The sequence below is a fragment of the Cheilinus undulatus genome, linkage group 3 (genome assembly GCF_018320785.1).
Source record: "Cheilinus undulatus linkage group 3, ASM1832078v1, whole genome shotgun sequence".
Taxonomy (NCBI): domain Eukaryota; kingdom Metazoa; phylum Chordata; class Actinopteri; order Labriformes; family Labridae; genus Cheilinus; species Cheilinus undulatus.
In genome coordinates this window covers 43,576,586-43,594,188 of record NC_054867.1, presented here as the reverse complement: position 1 = coordinate 43,594,188, position 17,603 = coordinate 43,576,586, and the positions used below count along the sequence as shown (strand labels likewise).

The 17,603-nt window shown below is 39.1% G+C and overlaps 2 protein-coding genes across 2 annotated transcripts; one reads left to right on the top strand and one right to left on the bottom strand.

Annotated features, from left to right (window-relative positions):
• Positions 1 to 4,070: 4,070 nt before the first annotated feature.
• On the bottom strand, positions 4,071 to 13,594 carry tshba (thyroid stimulating hormone subunit beta a). The gene is given in 7 exon segments (XM_041780641.1): positions 4,071 to 4,544; positions 4,546 to 4,779; positions 6,656 to 6,845; positions 6,939 to 7,257; positions 8,872 to 9,013; positions 9,113 to 9,219; positions 13,578 to 13,594. Coding segments are annotated over 3 exon segments (441 nt in total). The 5' UTR covers positions 6,818 to 6,845; positions 6,939 to 7,257; positions 8,872 to 9,013; positions 9,113 to 9,219; positions 13,578 to 13,594; the 3' UTR covers positions 4,071 to 4,499.
• slc5a8l (solute carrier family 5 member 8, like) lies at positions 7,290 to 17,497 on the top strand. Its single transcript, XM_041780595.1, has 15 exons — positions 7,290 to 9,226; positions 9,532 to 9,597; positions 9,832 to 9,883; positions 10,338 to 10,405; positions 10,677 to 10,831; positions 13,099 to 13,239; positions 13,329 to 13,458; positions 13,566 to 13,654; positions 13,961 to 14,073; positions 15,381 to 15,448; positions 15,552 to 15,638; positions 15,763 to 15,950; positions 16,921 to 17,030; positions 17,166 to 17,251; positions 17,358 to 17,497. Exons 1-15 carry the CDS (start codon positions 8,873 to 8,875, stop codon positions 17,469 to 17,471), a joined length of 1,821 nt encoding a protein of 606 aa, XP_041636529.1. The 5' UTR covers positions 7,290 to 8,872; the 3' UTR covers positions 17,472 to 17,497.
• The last annotated feature ends 106 nt before the right edge of the window (positions 17,498 to 17,603 follow it).

Here is a 17,603-nt window from a genome sequence, read left to right as displayed (position 1 = left end):
TAAGGAAAAAACAAATAAGGAGTGAGTTTATGCTCATAATTCCCCATAATCTAATGCCATTTGGAGATCAAAAAATGAGTAGAATCTGATAAATCAGCTGATTTTACAGTTTACTGATTGGCCAGCAAATAAGCATTCAACCACATCCTACTCAGACCTGTTATGTAGGTATTTTCATTTCACCTTTTCTACTGCTTAGTATAATGACAGAGGCACAAATACCCTGCTAATGGTATACACGTGTTACTAAGTTTCTGAACATTTTTATGACGTGCAACCTGCAACACAGTGACGAGACATTTTCATTTTTATGACAACACCCTGAACGTGTCATCAGAGGAGAATGACTGCTGTGTGAATGTTGTTAAATAGTGTCAGGGTACAGTCATGAGGTCTGGCTATTTCACATTACACTGTTGCTCATTCAGGCTGTACTAGGACACAGTAATCCCACAGTTCTCACAAGTACACAACTATACCGAATTAACACTGATTAAAAGATAAACAACTGAAGATATTCAGAATTTTGTGTGATTTACCAACGTATCGGACGAATCAAAGCTGGTGAAATGAGTAAATTCTTCTAGCTTGCTAGCTTGGAAGTGGCTGAATGCTAATGTAAGCTTTTGTTAATATCAAGTGCTAGGTTACACAATATGCTTCCAGATTCTGAATGTGGTCTTTAGACAGGTTTCTTATATCAATTTAACTGTGAACACAGTGATAGGTCATTCACCTCTTAGACAACCGCAGTTTAACTTTTCACCCTAGGGCATGACCTCAGAGGGAAAATGCTGCTGAGTGTGTGTTAGAAATGTTAAAGACAGTAACCTATTATTAAGCCATGCTAGTAGGTGTGATAAGCTGCACCGAAGCAGTGGTTCTGGGCTAAATGCTGATTAGTTTTCTCCTCAGCAGAGACTGGTAGAGGCTCTTTATTCATTAGTGAAGACAAAATAGAGACTTCTTTGCTTTGCTGCCGACTCAAAATCTTATCCCAAGGACTGAAACCAAGGCTTTAGGTTCAAATGTCAGGTTATCAGGAGGAAGGAGCGACTGCATTGCAGCAGCAAGGCTTGGAGTTTGAGGGAACAAAGCCTCTTCCTCAACAGTCCGATTGAAGGCAATACATTCATCAGCATAAGCTGAAGGAAATGGAAGACCTTGCATCTTGAGAGATTCAGGTTCTTGGTTTGGCTGCTTGTTCACAACCTTACACCCCAGGAGTATCATGAGGTTGTAGCAACAGTGTCACAGCAGCAGTCTGTTGGTTGGCCTGTTAAAGGCTCTTCATGATCATCCTGACAGGATTGGAATAGCTGCTCCTCCACAACCTCATCCACCAGGACTGAACCTGTAAGTGGAGGTTCAGCTGGCAGGGTATCTTGAGGTTGTGGGATGGCATCCAAGCAAAGGAGTCTGTTGGTTGGCCTGACCGCTTTTCCCCAACCTCACTGCCCCCAGACTGGACCCATGACTGGAAGTTCGGCTGGCAGAGTATAGGGAGGTTGTGGAAACAGCAGGGTCTGGCTGTGGGCATGGTTAAGGCTCCACATTAGCAATGAAGACTGGAGGTTGATCAGGGTCTATGTTTGTGTGAGTTTTTTGGCCCAGATGTGTTCCACTGTTATATCTGTGATGATTTTCAGCACCCCAACCTCAAACCTGTTGAGTTTCTTCCTCAGAGACTCAGCTGGATACTTCTGCCTCACCTTCCCTTGACGGAGCGGGCCAAGATGTCTCTTGAAGACTGAGAGGAGGCGACCTGATGGAGCGTGGTGGACAATGAAGGAAAGACTCCATCCAGGATGGCTTTGGTGATGCTGGATCACTGGAGTTGGTCTTTTAAAGCACCCAAAGTGCATGCAGGACTTTGCGGACCACATGCAGGACGACTTCCTGTGGGCTCAGCTGTTTTGGGATGGGAGCGTGCTATAGCTGCTCCACAAGGATCTTGGCATACTCGTGAGCCCAGCCGAGGATCTTCTGGTGGATGTCCTCTTGGACAGTCAAGCAGCCACCAAAGCAACCTTCACCTTGAAGGATTGTATGGGCCTGCAGATCTCCATGGCTTGTTCGTAAATCTGTGTTTTGAAAATCACCCTGATCAGTTTGTAGAACCCCCTACTCCCCTCAATAAACTCCATGATCAATCAGTTTCTGTATATCCAACACAGAAATGGATCACACAGAGGTACTGAAGCAAAACACTTTCCAAACAATTCAAATGCAACACTCTACTCATCATGTTAGCATCAACAGAGGACACTGAAGGAGTGACATAAATCAAGTCTTAGATTGCGGCATAGTTGTTGTGAAATTTAGGTGTAGGTCTTAAAGTCTAGACTGGATTGACACAAGGATCAACCAAAAGCCAGACCATCATTGTCATGCCCATGCGGCAGAAACATTTCTCACATTTGTTCGAGTTGAATAAACACAACACAAACAAAACGGTACAGTTTGTGTGAATGAGTGGTTGGTATGTGGACCACATGGCTGCTCCAGATGGAGCGCTGATGGAAGCAAATTCCATTTCAACTGGGTTTTCAAAACAACACCACACAGGGAATTTGCCCTAGACATTTCAAACTATTGTGTCACATCAGTCCCATGACCCCAGAGTCAAATGTGGTCAACTTTTAGCATAATTATTAACCTGTAGGGATTGAGGACTTGAACAATATGAATAATTTGTCATTTTTTTAACTATTGCACCTTAAAAATGTTTTACAAAACAATATTTGTCACTATAATTTTATAATCAGCTTTGTAATGACTTGGTTAAATTTACTGGGGTATCTATCTACTATAATGAACGCTTTCACAAGTATAAAACACTGTTATGCCTTCAAGCCAGCCATAGCCGAGGCCAGAAGAGTTGTTTAGGGGCATTTCTGTCAGCCTGTCATTCTTGTGAATGCAACATATCAATAATGCTTTGACAGATTTTCTTCAAACCTAAATGTCTTCAATAGTTCAATGTTTAACTCATTAGATTGTGGAGGAAATAGGGGGGATGATTGATCAAAGTTTGGAGGCCAGAGGTCACTGTGACCTTATAAAATGTGAGGCCGTAGTGATCTTGGTTTTTTTTTGGGGGGGGGGGGGGCTCTCGTTGTCACTTTAAATCTTCACTTTTGATTAATACTGGCTAGAGAAAAAAAGCTGTACAGAAATATGTAAACACTGAAGAAAATAACGCAAGATAATGGACTATAAATACAGAGGCTGGATTGATAATGAACTGCTGTGCTAGCTGACGGTCTGCAAGACTGAACAGACTTCTAGGTTGTTTTGTTTATGGTGGTGCAGTACTTTGAAAACTGGTTTCCAATCACTAAACCCCATTCATACAATCATCTTGACCTAATTCAGCTCATTTCACCCCCCATGAAAACAAATGTCACTCTTATGAATCCCATCTGTTATCCAAGACATTGACATATCTTGATATGTGGAATAACACAGACAGGGATTAGCTGTTTGCTGACGTTGGTGGCACCCTTGTCTTAGAAAACTCTTCTCTGTGTTATCTCCTCGTATCAGATGTCTAGAGAGCCTCTTTGACTCGTCAGTTATATTTGAATAAATACTTTATGTTCTACTCCTTTCTGATGATAAAACTTTAAAATGGAGAACATTTCAGAGCTGCAGAATCCACAAATAATAACAATCAGGGAAGAAGACTTTTGGAATAAACAGAAGAATCCTGACATTAGGTGATTAATGCAACGTCACAGAAATTCACATGATGGTTGTACGTTCTCCCACTCTGACCTGCTGAGCTATTAATAAGCACCAGCTGTCCTCCAAAATTCCCTCTTTGTGAATGAGAAACTGACCATACACTTGCTTATGATGAGGTAAAAATACCCTACGGTTAATAAACTCACACTATGATTTTGGTGTTTGGTGACTTTACTTGGTACCCGATCTTTATGGGTCAACCTCCTCAATGATGAGATCTAAAAATACGAGGTGTGTGAACACTCACGTGCACTGAAGGGACTGCTGTGGCAAATATAGTCCCTAGAGGTGACATTGTGTGCTGTTGTGGCCTTGGAGTCTGTTGTGTTGTAAACAAAGCAGAACGGACAGCACAGGATGTGATTAAGTCAAGCACAGCTTAGGCAGAGAGCTATTTAGAGACTGAGCTTTAATTCAGTTGCATTCAGAGTATCCTTTTCAGAGGAAACATAATGAATCTATGAGTCACACAGCCACGAGCTTACAGGAAGTTGATTAATTAAGGTCACCAACTGACCAACAAGATCAGCACCCTCATTGTAATCTGAGAGGCAGAGGTCCAGCACAGACAGGTTTGGCAACAAAGGCACAATAGCAGAGGTGGTTAAACAGGCAACAAAACTAAATGTGTAGTTATTTATTTGTCTGTCACAAGCCAAAGGGTCACATTTTCCCTCTACAGACACTAATGAATCATACAGTTTAAGATGGGTAAAGTAAGCATAATGGGAATGGTGTCAGCTTGTGAATCAGAAAGAGGTCATGTAGTTGCTCTGGTCAGGATATGGGTAAAGACATCTTGACTGGTTTGGTGCAACTAGATCCCACAGGGCTGGCTCTTTGCACACACTCATTAGTTTCAGTCCTGCAGGAATCACACCTGCAGCTGAGAGCCACGGGGTAGGTGAAGACGGGGTTTGCCTCGATGGGACAGCCGGGAAGAATGGCTGTGCGATGCTCAACTTTGTCGTAGGTGCATCCAATCTGTTGGATGTAGGGTGGGCGGTTTTTGTCTTGCCTGATCCGGTCCTGTTCATCAAAACAAAAACACAACAGATCACTTACTACAGATTATTAAAGGTTGGTGGTTGTGTAAGGCCAAAAATAATAGTTACATGGCTGAAGAAAGTATTACTTTTAATTTTTTAATGAACACAACTGGGGGCTCTTTAAGAGATGTTCTTCATACTTTATAAAGAAATGGTGTATTTCATTATGTTTGAAGTTTTTACTTAAATGCCCCAAACACACAGATAAAAATAACTGTTGCATATTAAAATATAAATAAAATAAAATAAATATATACATTGAATTTTAAGACTACATTTTGTATTGGATTAGTTTTGGTGTCATGTTTCAAACACACTGGCTCAGTGGGAAGGGCTTATATAGGTACTGACAGCTGTGTAAATTTCTTTTAGAAAAAGGCCCTGGCCCAAGAGAGTCACAAGCTGTTATTCAAATGTTTACTGAGGCTTACAACAGATATAATAAAGCTATAATAAATAAGTTGTACCACGGTCTCACAGCACTGAATTAAGACAGCACTGTGAAACAAAGATGGAGGAAAAATCTGGAAACGAGGGCTTTCAGCATCAGCCGTGTTTAATTAAGGTCCATGACGAGTGCGTAATTGTTTTTTTAAACCCAAATAATCGCATGCTTTATTGCCTCTTTCAGCACACTGCTGCATCTTGCTGTAGCCTCAGTGATGTAAACATACCTCGCTGTAAACATACCTTGCTAAAAGGCCTCAGCTCAGTGTACAAGTCAAAAGTTATCGATTATCTATTAACTTTTAACTGTTCCTTTATTTTCTTTTTCCATCCATAATTACTTTTTTTCTGTTTCTACGTTAATGTTATAATCTTCTTTCTAATCAGAGTTCCTTATTTTCTTTGAAAATAGAAGCAGGTCTATATCCAGACAGGAAGTTGATTATCCTTTGTTTAAGGTATAAAAAAAACTCATAATGAAGCAAAAACAGTTTTAGCTGTAAAATACTGAAGTCCCAAATTTTACTAAAAAGGGGAGATTAAAAATCTTCATCTGACAGCTCTACTGGGAACTTAAAATAACCAAAGAAATGTGGCAGCACGTTTGGGAGAAACAATCTTACTGGACAAACTCTTGGACATGGAGGGACATCTGTTGGAAAAACTCACTCCTAAACAGAAATCTAAACAAACTGGCACTCAGCTCTGCTGCTGAGGGTTAGTCATGCTCCTATTTCTGATCTGACTTCTCATTCAACCTTTAATAAACAAAGCAGCAACAATTATTCAAATTCTGGATGTCTGCAGCAGTACGACACTTATCTTCCTCTATCTCAGACTTGATCCTAGTGGACTTACTAAAGATGATGCTGAGATCCTGCTAGGAGCCTGCATAAAGGTTGTGACAGAGTACTAACAGCTTAAAAGCACCATCAAACAATTGCATCTTATGAAATGAGAGATCTGGGACACACTTTGCAATCTCACTTGATTTTTTTGCCTTCATGAACAGGTAATTTTATGATCTCATGAACATCTCCTTAGATATGCACCGATACATAGGTTTAATATTGGTGTTGGCCGATACCATCCGCCATTATTTAATGATTTGTTGGTGACAGATCATAGTAGTACTGTTTATCTTCAGAGTCCAATAATTAATCAATTTACTGCTGGCATGTAGTACATCTAACTGCTGCTTTAATCGAGAGGTTTTTTAATAAGGCAGAAGAAGTCATCCGTTGGACACACACTGATCTGTTTTCTTTGTCAAACATGAGTCTTGCACAAATCATCAGTATCAGTACCAGCCCTAAAATTCATGAATCTCTACAAGTCTACTAAGTTTTTTTTTCTTCACTTGAAGGAATGAATGGCAATCCATCATTTCAACACAGGAAGAAACTTACCCATGATGGGCAGAATCCCATGCAGATGGTGGTGTTGATGGCCACACAGAAGTCACACTCTGGTTTCTCCACATGCATGGTGAAGTCAGTGGGTAAACATATCGGGACAACAGGGCTGAACATCAGAAACAGGAGCCAGCAGGTGAACACTGCAGTCTCCATGTTAAGTTTTCCTCAGTTTACCTTGAACCTGCATTAAAAGGGAAGAGAACGTGACAAACAGACAACCAGAGAACAGACAGGATCATTAGTTAATCTTGTTTTTCTCTGCATGTGGATTTACCTTTTTGGTTGGATTCTTGCGTTGCAGGGCTGATGATGCAGTGAGTCTGAGCATCCCTGCTGAACAGTATTTATGCGAACTTATTATAATCCGCCTCCATCCATGCTGGCTGTTATCTTCTATCTTTGACGAAAAGGAACTGCATTCTTGGTCCATTATGTGAATGACATGAATTATTGATTTCCTTCAAGAGCCTTATTCATTCAGTAGTCAAGGAAAATGATGCAATGGATCCTGTTAAAAGCCTTTGTGCAAGGCTCTGTCCACTAGATGTCACAAAATGACCAGAAGCTCCATTTTGGCTTGAAAGAATGCAGAACTGTAAAAAAATAGACTTAAATTTTAACATGAGTTTGAATTCCAAGACAAACCTAATTTGCCTTTCATTTGGATACAAATTAACCTGAGGAAAAGCTGATCTTCAAATACATCTGCAGATGTGGAGTGCTGCTTCATGCTCTGCCTTTTACAAGAACTTAGACCAGTCAGCACTGTGCACAACTAAACTGGCAAACGGTCACAGTCCAAACATGTATTGAACACAATTAGAAAACGTCCGGAGCAATTTTATCTAATCTGCTGTGATAGTGAGGAAAAAAGGAGGACTGCTACCAAATCAAGTACTTCTACTACGGATCAGAGATACCATAGTAGCTCTCAGGACACGGTGATAACTTCACAGAACACTGCCAGACTACAGATATTTTCTTATCTGCAGTTTTATTTCATGACTATTGAGGATTTTCAAAGTCTCTTTGATACATAATGTCATAACTATGAGTTTTAACCTGTTTTAATGCCATTGCATTGATTTTCTCCACCCATGCACACATTGGCAGGGTGTTCCTGCACTATCGTACATTCATGCTCCTACAAAAACAATGGAAAAATTGATTTCTTCATTTCCTATTCCGATCACAGTGTTTGTTCCTTCTTAAGCTCCATAAAAGTCCCGTTTTATAGTTCACGTGGCTAACAGTCTGACATGGCTGTTCATTCAGTGGTAGTGACTCAAGCTTTCAGTGAACATTACAATAGAGTAAAAACATAAACAGAATAGTTTAAGTTCAATGTCCATTTGGTAGCTCATTTTTTTCCTCTGATCTTTCTTAACCTTTACAAACATTAACAGTAAGTGCCATTTTACATTAACTCTGAGAATTTACGGGATTGGATCATTCTCATTAGGAGTGACTAAAACTACATAAACCACCAAAAGCCCTCACCTAATAGATCACTATGACCAAATGATTAACAGATCAAATGAAATGCGTTTCTACACATGACTTAAGAGATAAGAAAGCATGTAATTAAGCTAAAAAAGGAAGCAGTAATCATGTATGACACATGAAGAAGATGTCAAAGCAGCAGCTGTTATCCAAACCGCCCTGCCTGCTGATATTCCTACTCACTAACCTGAAGCTGGACACTATAAGGATCCTCAAATATGTGTGATCCAGTCACTTCATTTCCTAAAGGATTGGAAACCTCATGATAACAAAGAATGTTTGGCTCTTGTTTGGCTCCACAACGACAGCACAACCTCAGAAACACCACAGCATCACGACCTTTGACAGTCACTTAAATTATGGCTGACTTCAGTGTGTCCTTGATGGATTATTAACTAAAGTGGACTAATCTTTATAGACTCCTGAAAGCATCACAGTCGACAAGATTCCTGCCACACGCAAGAGCGGTACTTAAAGTATTTCATTGCTGTCCTATCAGTCAGACAAGGAGAACCCTGATAATTGACTGGAAAAACGGGGGGGAAAAGAAGAATCAAACCTTTAAATCTTTTGATTTTTTTCTTTGTTGGTGGTTTAAAATGACGCATTGGTACTGGACATGAGAAGAGACTGAGGACGATTCAGAGGGAAGAACATTACATTTTGACAGTATTACATAATACAGAAGCTTCTGTCAAACTAACCATGGTTGGAACAGGTGGCCCAGTGGATACCTTCTCAGTGTGGGATTATGTGGTGTTTGCTGCAACTATTTTGGGGGCAGCTGGCATTGGCCTTTTTCAGGCCATCAGAAGCCGTAAGGAGTCCAGCAGTGCAGAGTTCTTGCTGGGTGGAAGACAAATGACAGCTGTGCCTGTTGCCATGTCACTCACTGCTAGCTTCATGTCTGGAATCACAGTCATTGGCACACCTGCCGAGGCTTACCGGTTTGGAGCAGCCTTCTGGCTCTTTGGCTTCTCTTATGCCATCATGTCTGCCATCACAGCTGAGATCTTTGTTCCACTTTTCTACAGACTGGGAATCACCAGCGCCTATGAGGTAAGGAGATATTTACCAAGGCTAGATGACACTCTGTTGTAGGAGAAAACTTACAGCAGGCATACTTTACTGAAGGGCTATAGTAAACAAGGCAAGTATTAAATGAATAAAGGTTCATGGCTATAAAAGGTTGTACAGATTCAAACTGCTATAAGTGTTTCCCTAAATAAATGCAGATGTTAAAGTTTAAAAAGGAGAGAAATAATAATAATAATAATAATAATACATTTTGAAAGTCTTTTGTGCATTTACCAAATCATCAGTTTAATGATGTCTTACTGTCCAGGTTTCCTTTTCATTTCTAGTACCTGGAGTTGCGCTACAGCCGGCCCATTCGAATAATTGGAACATCAATGTACATCGTACAGACGGTAACTACAACAAGGTTTTAAAACTGAGGAATATTCATTCTCTTTTTTCTTAATGAGAAAGTAAACAACACAATCTACATCATGAAAATAATCCATTATTAACATGATAAACATGTAAAAACATGTCTTTATCCTGTTAGACTAAACTGTTCCATTATACAGATACAAGGTAAATATGAATCACATGCTTGTTGTGTTTCCATCTAATCAACTAATGGTCACATCTTTACTCAGGCACTGTACACGGGTTTGGTCATCTATGCTCCAGCTCTCGCACTAAATCAAAGTAAGTTCATGTGAAATTTTGTCTTATTACGATCATGCATATATAAAGCTTTTGTATGATGCTATCATGATGCAGATATCAGTGTTTATTGTGGATTTACAACTTTTCTTGTCCCATAACCTCCTCTGGAAGCAAATCTCTGTGAGCAAGGTTAGATAGAGGGGTTTATTTGAGCCTATCTTTACACAAACTGTGATTGCAACGTAGCGATAAAGTGTTCTTTTTATCTTTTCACAAGCGTATACTTTTGTCCAGATAAAGTTTATAAACCACTGATAAAGCTGTTAAAGGATGATTCTGTTCCTGTCTTTCATGTTTATCTTAGAACATGCCATAGTAGGAAAAGACAATTTGATTTTAAGTTACAAAACCATTGCGTGCTGTTCTGAGTCTGGATAGAATTACTTTGATGTGTGGATCATAAAGGAGTCTTTGTGTTCTTTGTGTTTGTTAGTCACAGGACTGGATCTGTGGGGAGTGCTGGTGGCTACAGGAGCAGTGTGCATCCTCTACTGTGCTTTGGTTAGTACTGTGCTTGCCAAAAAGAAAAATAAATCTCCTACAATTAACATCTGAGTACTAAACAACATGAAAGAAGTGTTTAATGTGTACAATCACCGATTGAAATCTTTAAGACTTGGGGTTCAATATTGCTCCTATAAGGAAGTTTACATTGTGGTGTAGTTAACTTATTTTAGTTTGTGATGAACTGTCTGATCTCAGCCTACACTAACACTCAATAAGACAGACTTAACAAAAGTACTTGGAAATGATAAGCTGGATTTGGTTCCAGGGCGGACTGAAAGCAGTAATCTGGACAGACGTGCTGCAGATGGTGATCATGCTGGCGGGTTTTGTGGCTGTGATTGCTAGAGGAGCTGTTTTACAGGGAGGCCTGACGAAGATTTGGAAAGACGCGGGCGAGGGAGGCCGACTAGAGGCGTTTGAGTAAGTACGCCAGCCAGCAGATTTGTGCTGTCAAATGTCTGATGGAACTTGTTCCTGAATCAAAGCAAATCAGTTTCCAGCAAGAAAATGAACATAATTTATCCACCCAGAGATAATTTTCTTGACAATAAAAGCTTAAGATGTGAGGCTTCATGTCTCTGCTTTGGTAAGGTTGTAAGTCATAACAGAAACCTGACAAATCCTTTCTCATTTAAGTGCTTCTAAATGAATAAGCAACTGAAAACACAATAATTAGAAAGAACCTGAATAAACTACGTAATATATTTACAGGTAAAACCACATATTTCCCAACCCATCAGTTACCATCCTGATTCCTATCGAACATATCTGTCAGTTAGGAATTCTTGTCTTTCCTCTTGTATTCGTGAAACACTAGTAAAGGCTTGTGCTTGCATTCAGGCAGTTAATAGCTAACTCAAACATTAGCCAGGACGTGGCTCAGTGCCATAATAGGTTGTTTTAACAGAAGCTAATGGGCTATCAAAACCTCAAAATGTGTCTCAGTGTTATTGGAGATTTTCACCAAACACTGTACCACAGCTACTTAGAAATCTACAAGCAGAAAAACAAAAACGCTGTGTCTGCTATGCTTCACTTATATGACCTGCAACCTGAAGTATTAAGGTGTTGCAGCAGCAGTGAGCTATTGCATTGTTTAGTGTGATATCCTAGGAAAATGGCTGCTTCTGAACTGGTTATTCTGTTTTTTTAACTCTTTATTGCTCAGGTGTCCCAACAGTAATACTCACTTCCCCAGAAAATGCCCATCATAATAACAAGACAACCAAATATTACCCTGGAAATGTTTTTCACAATTAAAAAAAAAGATAACAAACTTTAAAAGTCTCTTCCCTGGAAAATGTTCTTCACAATAAAAAAAAGATAACAAACCCTAAAAGTCTCTTCCGTGGAAAATGTTTTTCACAATAAAATAGGTCATTGACTATTGACTCACTCTAAGGCCATCAAAATGTTTGATAGTTATCAGAAGCTACCACAAGAGAAAGTGAAAGCAGCTATGGTTCATTTAAATTCATGAGACTCCAAAAACTATCTTTTTAAGTCTTTTGGCATCATGCAAAGATGCAAGTTACACTTAAGTCTCTTGCAACACAAACAACAGAGGAGGAAATTGTGAAGTTAAATGGCAAAGTTTTGGTACTCAAGTGTTCCTCACATATTTTTGCAATACAGACGGACAGTGCACAGAAGTGTGCTTCCAGTTTATGAAAACAAAAGGATACCCAAATATAGGGAGCCTGAGGGCCTGTGCAGTGGAGCGGGGGTTGGTAAGAAGGTATCGATAGGGTTAACTTTAGTTTTTCAGTAATACCATATTGGATCACTCCTTACGAGGGCAGGTCACCATGGTTACTTCTGCTTAACATCTAACCTGCTCTGTAGTGGTGTGTGTGTGTGTGTGTGGGGGGGGGGGGTTCTGGATAACAGATAAACCTGTATGAAACATCTGCCTAATGACCAAACAGATTTCTTTATTGTGGACATCTGTGAGCCTACTGAGAGACCAGCAAATACTTTCTACACTGTACAGCCACCAACATTTTTATTTCATATAAAACAGATGAAATTTAATATACTAATAATGCTTTACAGTATCATCCTACAATGAAAACTACTTTGCTTTGGTTATATTATCATGTTCATATTTATGAGCCCCTTATACTGTTGCTGCTGCAGCTGACATATTACACCATTAGCTGTCAGATAAACCATATAAAAAATAATTAATCAAAGGGGACAAAAGCAAGCGTTTTAGATTTATTTTACACTTTGGGGATTTCTTTATTTGTGCATGCTCCAACATTTGTTGCTACACATTCATGATTTTAGTCCTGAGTATATATAAGCTTTTTAAATGTACATATTTGCTGATGGCAGATGTGCCTGACTGGTCATGTATTCCTAACACTGTCCTCTTAATGTGTATGAAAACTCTGGGTTTACCGTGGAGCTGATATTGTGACTGTTTAGCTAGATCTCCTTTGTTAGGGTTAGTGAGGCCAGGTAACTTCAAGACACTGGATATGTTTAACTCACTTCAGAGTTCAGGACTCAGAACTTCTATTCTGCTGCTGGAGTGTCAAATTAAGTATTGCATTTTTTTTTTTTACATGCAGTTACTTTCAAAATTCAGATATCATGAAAACCCTTCCTCACACACTGATGTTTACATTTTTTATGCACTATTTAATTTTTTTTTTCCTTTCTGATGACTATTTCTACAGTTTTGACCCAAATCCCTTGAAGCGACATACTTTTTGGACCATAGTAGTCGGAGGCAGCATCATGTGGACTTCTATCTACTCTATCAACCAGTCCCAGGTGCAGCGCTACATTTCTTGCAAAACTTTAGGACACGCCAAGATGTAAGTGTTCCTGCATAGCAATACAAACAGTAATCAGTGGCAGTGAGAGACAGGATTCATGCCCTGACAGGCCTTCTTTCCCCTTTCAGGTCTTTGTATGTCAACATGGTTGGGTTGTGGGTAACTGTGAGTTTGGCTGTGTTTTCTGGCCTCACCATGTACTCCATTTACAAGAACTGTGACCCACTTACAAACCGAGATATAAGTACCCCTGACCAGGTACCTGCAGCCGCAATCTTCTCTCAAATTGCATCACACGTTTTGCAGTTTCTTATGTAACATTTAATTACAGTGAGGAGTAAAAATTGTAAATATTTGTGCATTAGCTGCTGCCATACCTGGTGATGGATATGCTGGCAATCTTCCCTGGAATCCCTGGATTATTTGTGGCAGCTGCGTACAGTGGTACTCTAAGGTAAGACGAATATAGATAAAGTTAGATATGTTTTGCTGATATGGAAATGCTCTGGTAGATAAGATGCAATGATAAGAAGGAATAAGCTGGAAATACCTGGGTGTATCTTCCTTAGAAAAGTCCAAGCTGTGGATGCACTGATGATCAAATAGGTTATTCTTGAATTTACATTTCTAGCCATTTTATTTACACACAATGCCATAAACTGTACCATAATCTTATTTCTAATCTTAAGTGCCATTTAACTGCATGAGCATTTGTCTTCCTTTTAGCTGATTTTGTGTTTACTATTGCATATCTTTTCAGCACGGTGTCCTCCAGCATTAACGCTTTAGTGGCCGTCACGGTAGAAGACTTCATCCTCCCTGTGTGCAAAACCCTCACACAGAGACAGACCACCGTGATGAACATGGGCCTCAGTAAGTTGTGTAAAAAGACTTCTACAGTAGCTGAACAAAGAGCAAGTGTTCAAAGATAAGCTAAAAGGTCAAACGCCATTTGCTACTGCTTTTTCCATTAAAACCTTTATGATCTCAAATCCATTCCCACATGATTTCCAGTGCATTTTGATCTGGATTATCAACCTATAGAATGACTCCTTTAGTTTACACACCACTTATCAACAAGACAACCATTTTTATCTTGTCTTGGCTTGTAATCAAAAGTCTTTAATGTTGAACTGAGCTCGTTCTGGCATGATCAAAAGTGAACATCTCCTTTATGGAATGATTACGTTAAAAAAATGCCAGTGGTTACATAAGGGGGTTTTCTAGAGGGGAAAACTGCACAAGTTCAAGCTTGTAGAGAATCTGACCTCTTTGGCACAGATCAAGGGTGTGGCTCCAATGTCAAAAAGTCAGTGATGGGAATTGTTCATCAAACACAGTTCATCATTTTAGTCAACTAATATTTAACTAACTACTATTATTTAACTAATATTTACATTAATTAGTTTGACTTTCTATGCTGTTTGAACAGAGCGGCACAATTTCCTTCATTAAAAGTGCAGTTATATAAAAAAGAAAGCTAACATTGTAAAAAAGAGGAGTGGGATAGTAAGAGGAAATTAAAAACCTATTCCCTTCACTGTCACATATCAGTAAAATGGAAAACTAAACCTGCAAGAGATATTCATAATTACAATGCCATGATTTTTAGTACCATAACATTAATACTATTGATTTATTTAATTTGATCATATTACCTTAGCCCAGATAAAGATTAATCTTGATGGACAAATTAACAGCTTCATTATTATACAGTAGATATTATTGTGTGTTTGTGGTAATTTAAACTGAAGGGTTTAAACACACACTCATAACACAACTTTTAGATTTTTGACAAGTATTGTTGCTAAGACAGCTGGCATCATATTAAAGAAAATTAAAAAATAATTTTTGAAACCTTTAACTTTCTTTTAGGGAATAGAAGGCATTTGATTTCTTTAATTAATCAGTCCATTAGCCTTTGTCATATAAATGTCATGACAAAGGCACCGTTTTCTTTTATGATGGCATAATACTTTAGTTGCATTTGCGACTAAGTGGCAAAAGGTAGATTATGTCAGCAGTTCCTAGGGGGATTACCAGGAAGGATTTCTTCTTGGAGCACATTTATCTTTATGAAAACTTGGCTCATCTTCTTTCAAGTTTGCAGTAAAAACATTTGGATCTATAGTTTCCCTTTTTCTTCCAATAATAACAGTGCTGATTTCAATCTCTGTCAGGTGTATTTTATGGAGCCCTGTGTATTGGGATGGCTGGCGTGGCATCACTTATGGGAAGCATTTTGCAGGTAACAGCAGTTTCTTATGAGTTGCAGCCATTTATTGCTCTACAGCAACACCAAGAGCTGAACAGTAGGAACTACAAGCCCCCTGACAGTTTCCTGTTTTCAGGCAGCTCTGTCCATATTTGGCATGATCAGCGGGCCTCTGCTTGGCCTTTACCTGTCAGGCATGCTTTTCCGCACTACAAATTCAATAGTAAGTATTCTCTCTAATGTTTGACGGTCAAAAGTACTCCCATGACTCCTCATAACACAGAGGCATCACGCTTAAAAACAAATGTGACACCTCCAATACAACTAAGATTGTCTTTACTTTGCAGGGTGGACTTGTGGGAATGGTCATTGGTTTGATTTTGACTCTGTGGGTGGGGATTGGGGGCCAGATTTACCCACCAACGGAGGATAAGACCAACCCTCTGCCACTCAGCACTGCAGGCTGCAACTACACAAATGGCCAAGACTACACAACTTTAGCTCCCTGGACCAGTCCAGTGCCAACACAGCCTGAGTGAGTAATATGACATAAAGCAAAGGTCCATACATGTTTTTTTTAATGTATGTAAAAATGTCTTTACAAATTCATTTCTCTGCAAAATTCAGTAATTATCATGACATTAACTTACTATAACCTTTATCATTCAAAACTAATGCATCAACTACTTTTTGTGAATAGATGTGTTTAAAATAAACTGAAATGTAACTAGTATCTGATAAGAGTGACAATCTATGAGACTCAAACAATCATTTTGGACCAAGTGGAAAGTAAAGCTAATGTGGATGTGCAAAAACTACGGCAAGTTACATGTACAACACGGCCAGTTTTTTAGTAGAAATGATCATGTTGACTGCCTGGTTAAAAAAAATATTTGGTCAAAACAGTTCATGTCTTCATGGGCACACTGTTCAGGGGACGGATGATTATTATTAATTTTGTTACTTTTCAGAACTAGTCCATTCTGGGTTAAGAGTTATGCATAACTACGGGTATGGCTTATATGACTGCGAGCGAGAACTTGATAGCTGTTTATCAGGACATTTTAGGCCTGCCTCACCTCCACCTCTTGGTTTATTTCTCAGCTGACCAAAAGTTTGGTGGTTTCAACATGGTGGCCACTGAGGATTGGTTATAAACACTTCAGTACCAAAATAGCTGACATCCCTCAAGTTTTGTCCAATATTTTCCACAGTCTATGATTTGGATGTATGCCAATCAAAAGAAATATTTCTTAGGACTGTTATGCTACAGCTACCTAATCAGAGGACTAGTCTTGTTCTGTTATCATAAACAGAGCATTTTTCTTTTTTTGTGTTGCTACGCTCTTTTATTGGCAAACATAGTATTCAAGAGTAACACAGGCATTCTTTGGATTCAGCCTTACTTTGGACGGTTTGTAATTCGACGCTGTCGCCAGACAATAACATAACTGGAGTAGAAGAACAGCAGGATGATTACTGAAGTGATTTATTTTGTGTGTCAGTGTCAGACCACCTTTGGCAGACTCCTGGTACTCTCTGTCCTACGTCTACTTATCTCTTTTGGGCATGCTGACTACAATGACGACTGGTCTGCTAGTGAGCGCGATGACAGGTTCAATGTATTTCTATACCTCTACTTCCATTGCTAAGGCACACTAACACCTGCGCTGTTTAAATGTTTATGATTATACTATTGTCCTAAAGAATCAGAAAATCCTAAGTGATTGAATTTTTATTTTCTGTTTAGGTGGATGTAAGCAAGAAAAGATTAACCCTGATCTGTTTGTGAAGAAGAGTGACCTGATCTGCTTCAGTTGGTGTAGTAAATCAGAGGTAAGAGACTGGCTCTTTTGTTTGAACAAGTCTGGACATAATACTAAACTAAACTTACATTTTGCTACATACTAATTGTTTGCTAATTGTTCTCAATCTATTAAAGGATTCAGAGGTCAAAGAAAAGGACATGACAGACTTTTACTCAGGAGCTGACAACCTGTCATACAGAAACTATGACATGAAGAGTAAAGATGTTGAAAAATCCACCAGACTCTGATGTTGCCAGCATGATACACTGCCCTTTTCATGGAGGCAGATAAATTGTATATACATATTGATTACGAGCCATTCTTTGCTGCTACATCTGTGTGATGCATTGATTTGTAAACACATACAATTACTCTGCAAC

Excerpts from the sequence above, each read along its gene's own strand:
- slc5a8l (XM_041780595.1), top strand. The coding sequence starts at position 8,873 with ATGGTTGGAACAGGTGGCCCAGTGGATACCTTCTCAGTGTGGGATTAT. Across the intron at positions 9,227-9,531 it reads GAATCACCAGCGCCTATGAG|TACCTGGAGTTGCGCTACAG; the intron begins GTAAGGAGATAT and ends TTTCATTTCTAG. Across the intron at positions 13,459-13,565 it reads ATATAAGTACCCCTGACCAG|CTGCTGCCATACCTGGTGAT; the intron begins GTACCTGCAGCC and ends TTTGTGCATTAG.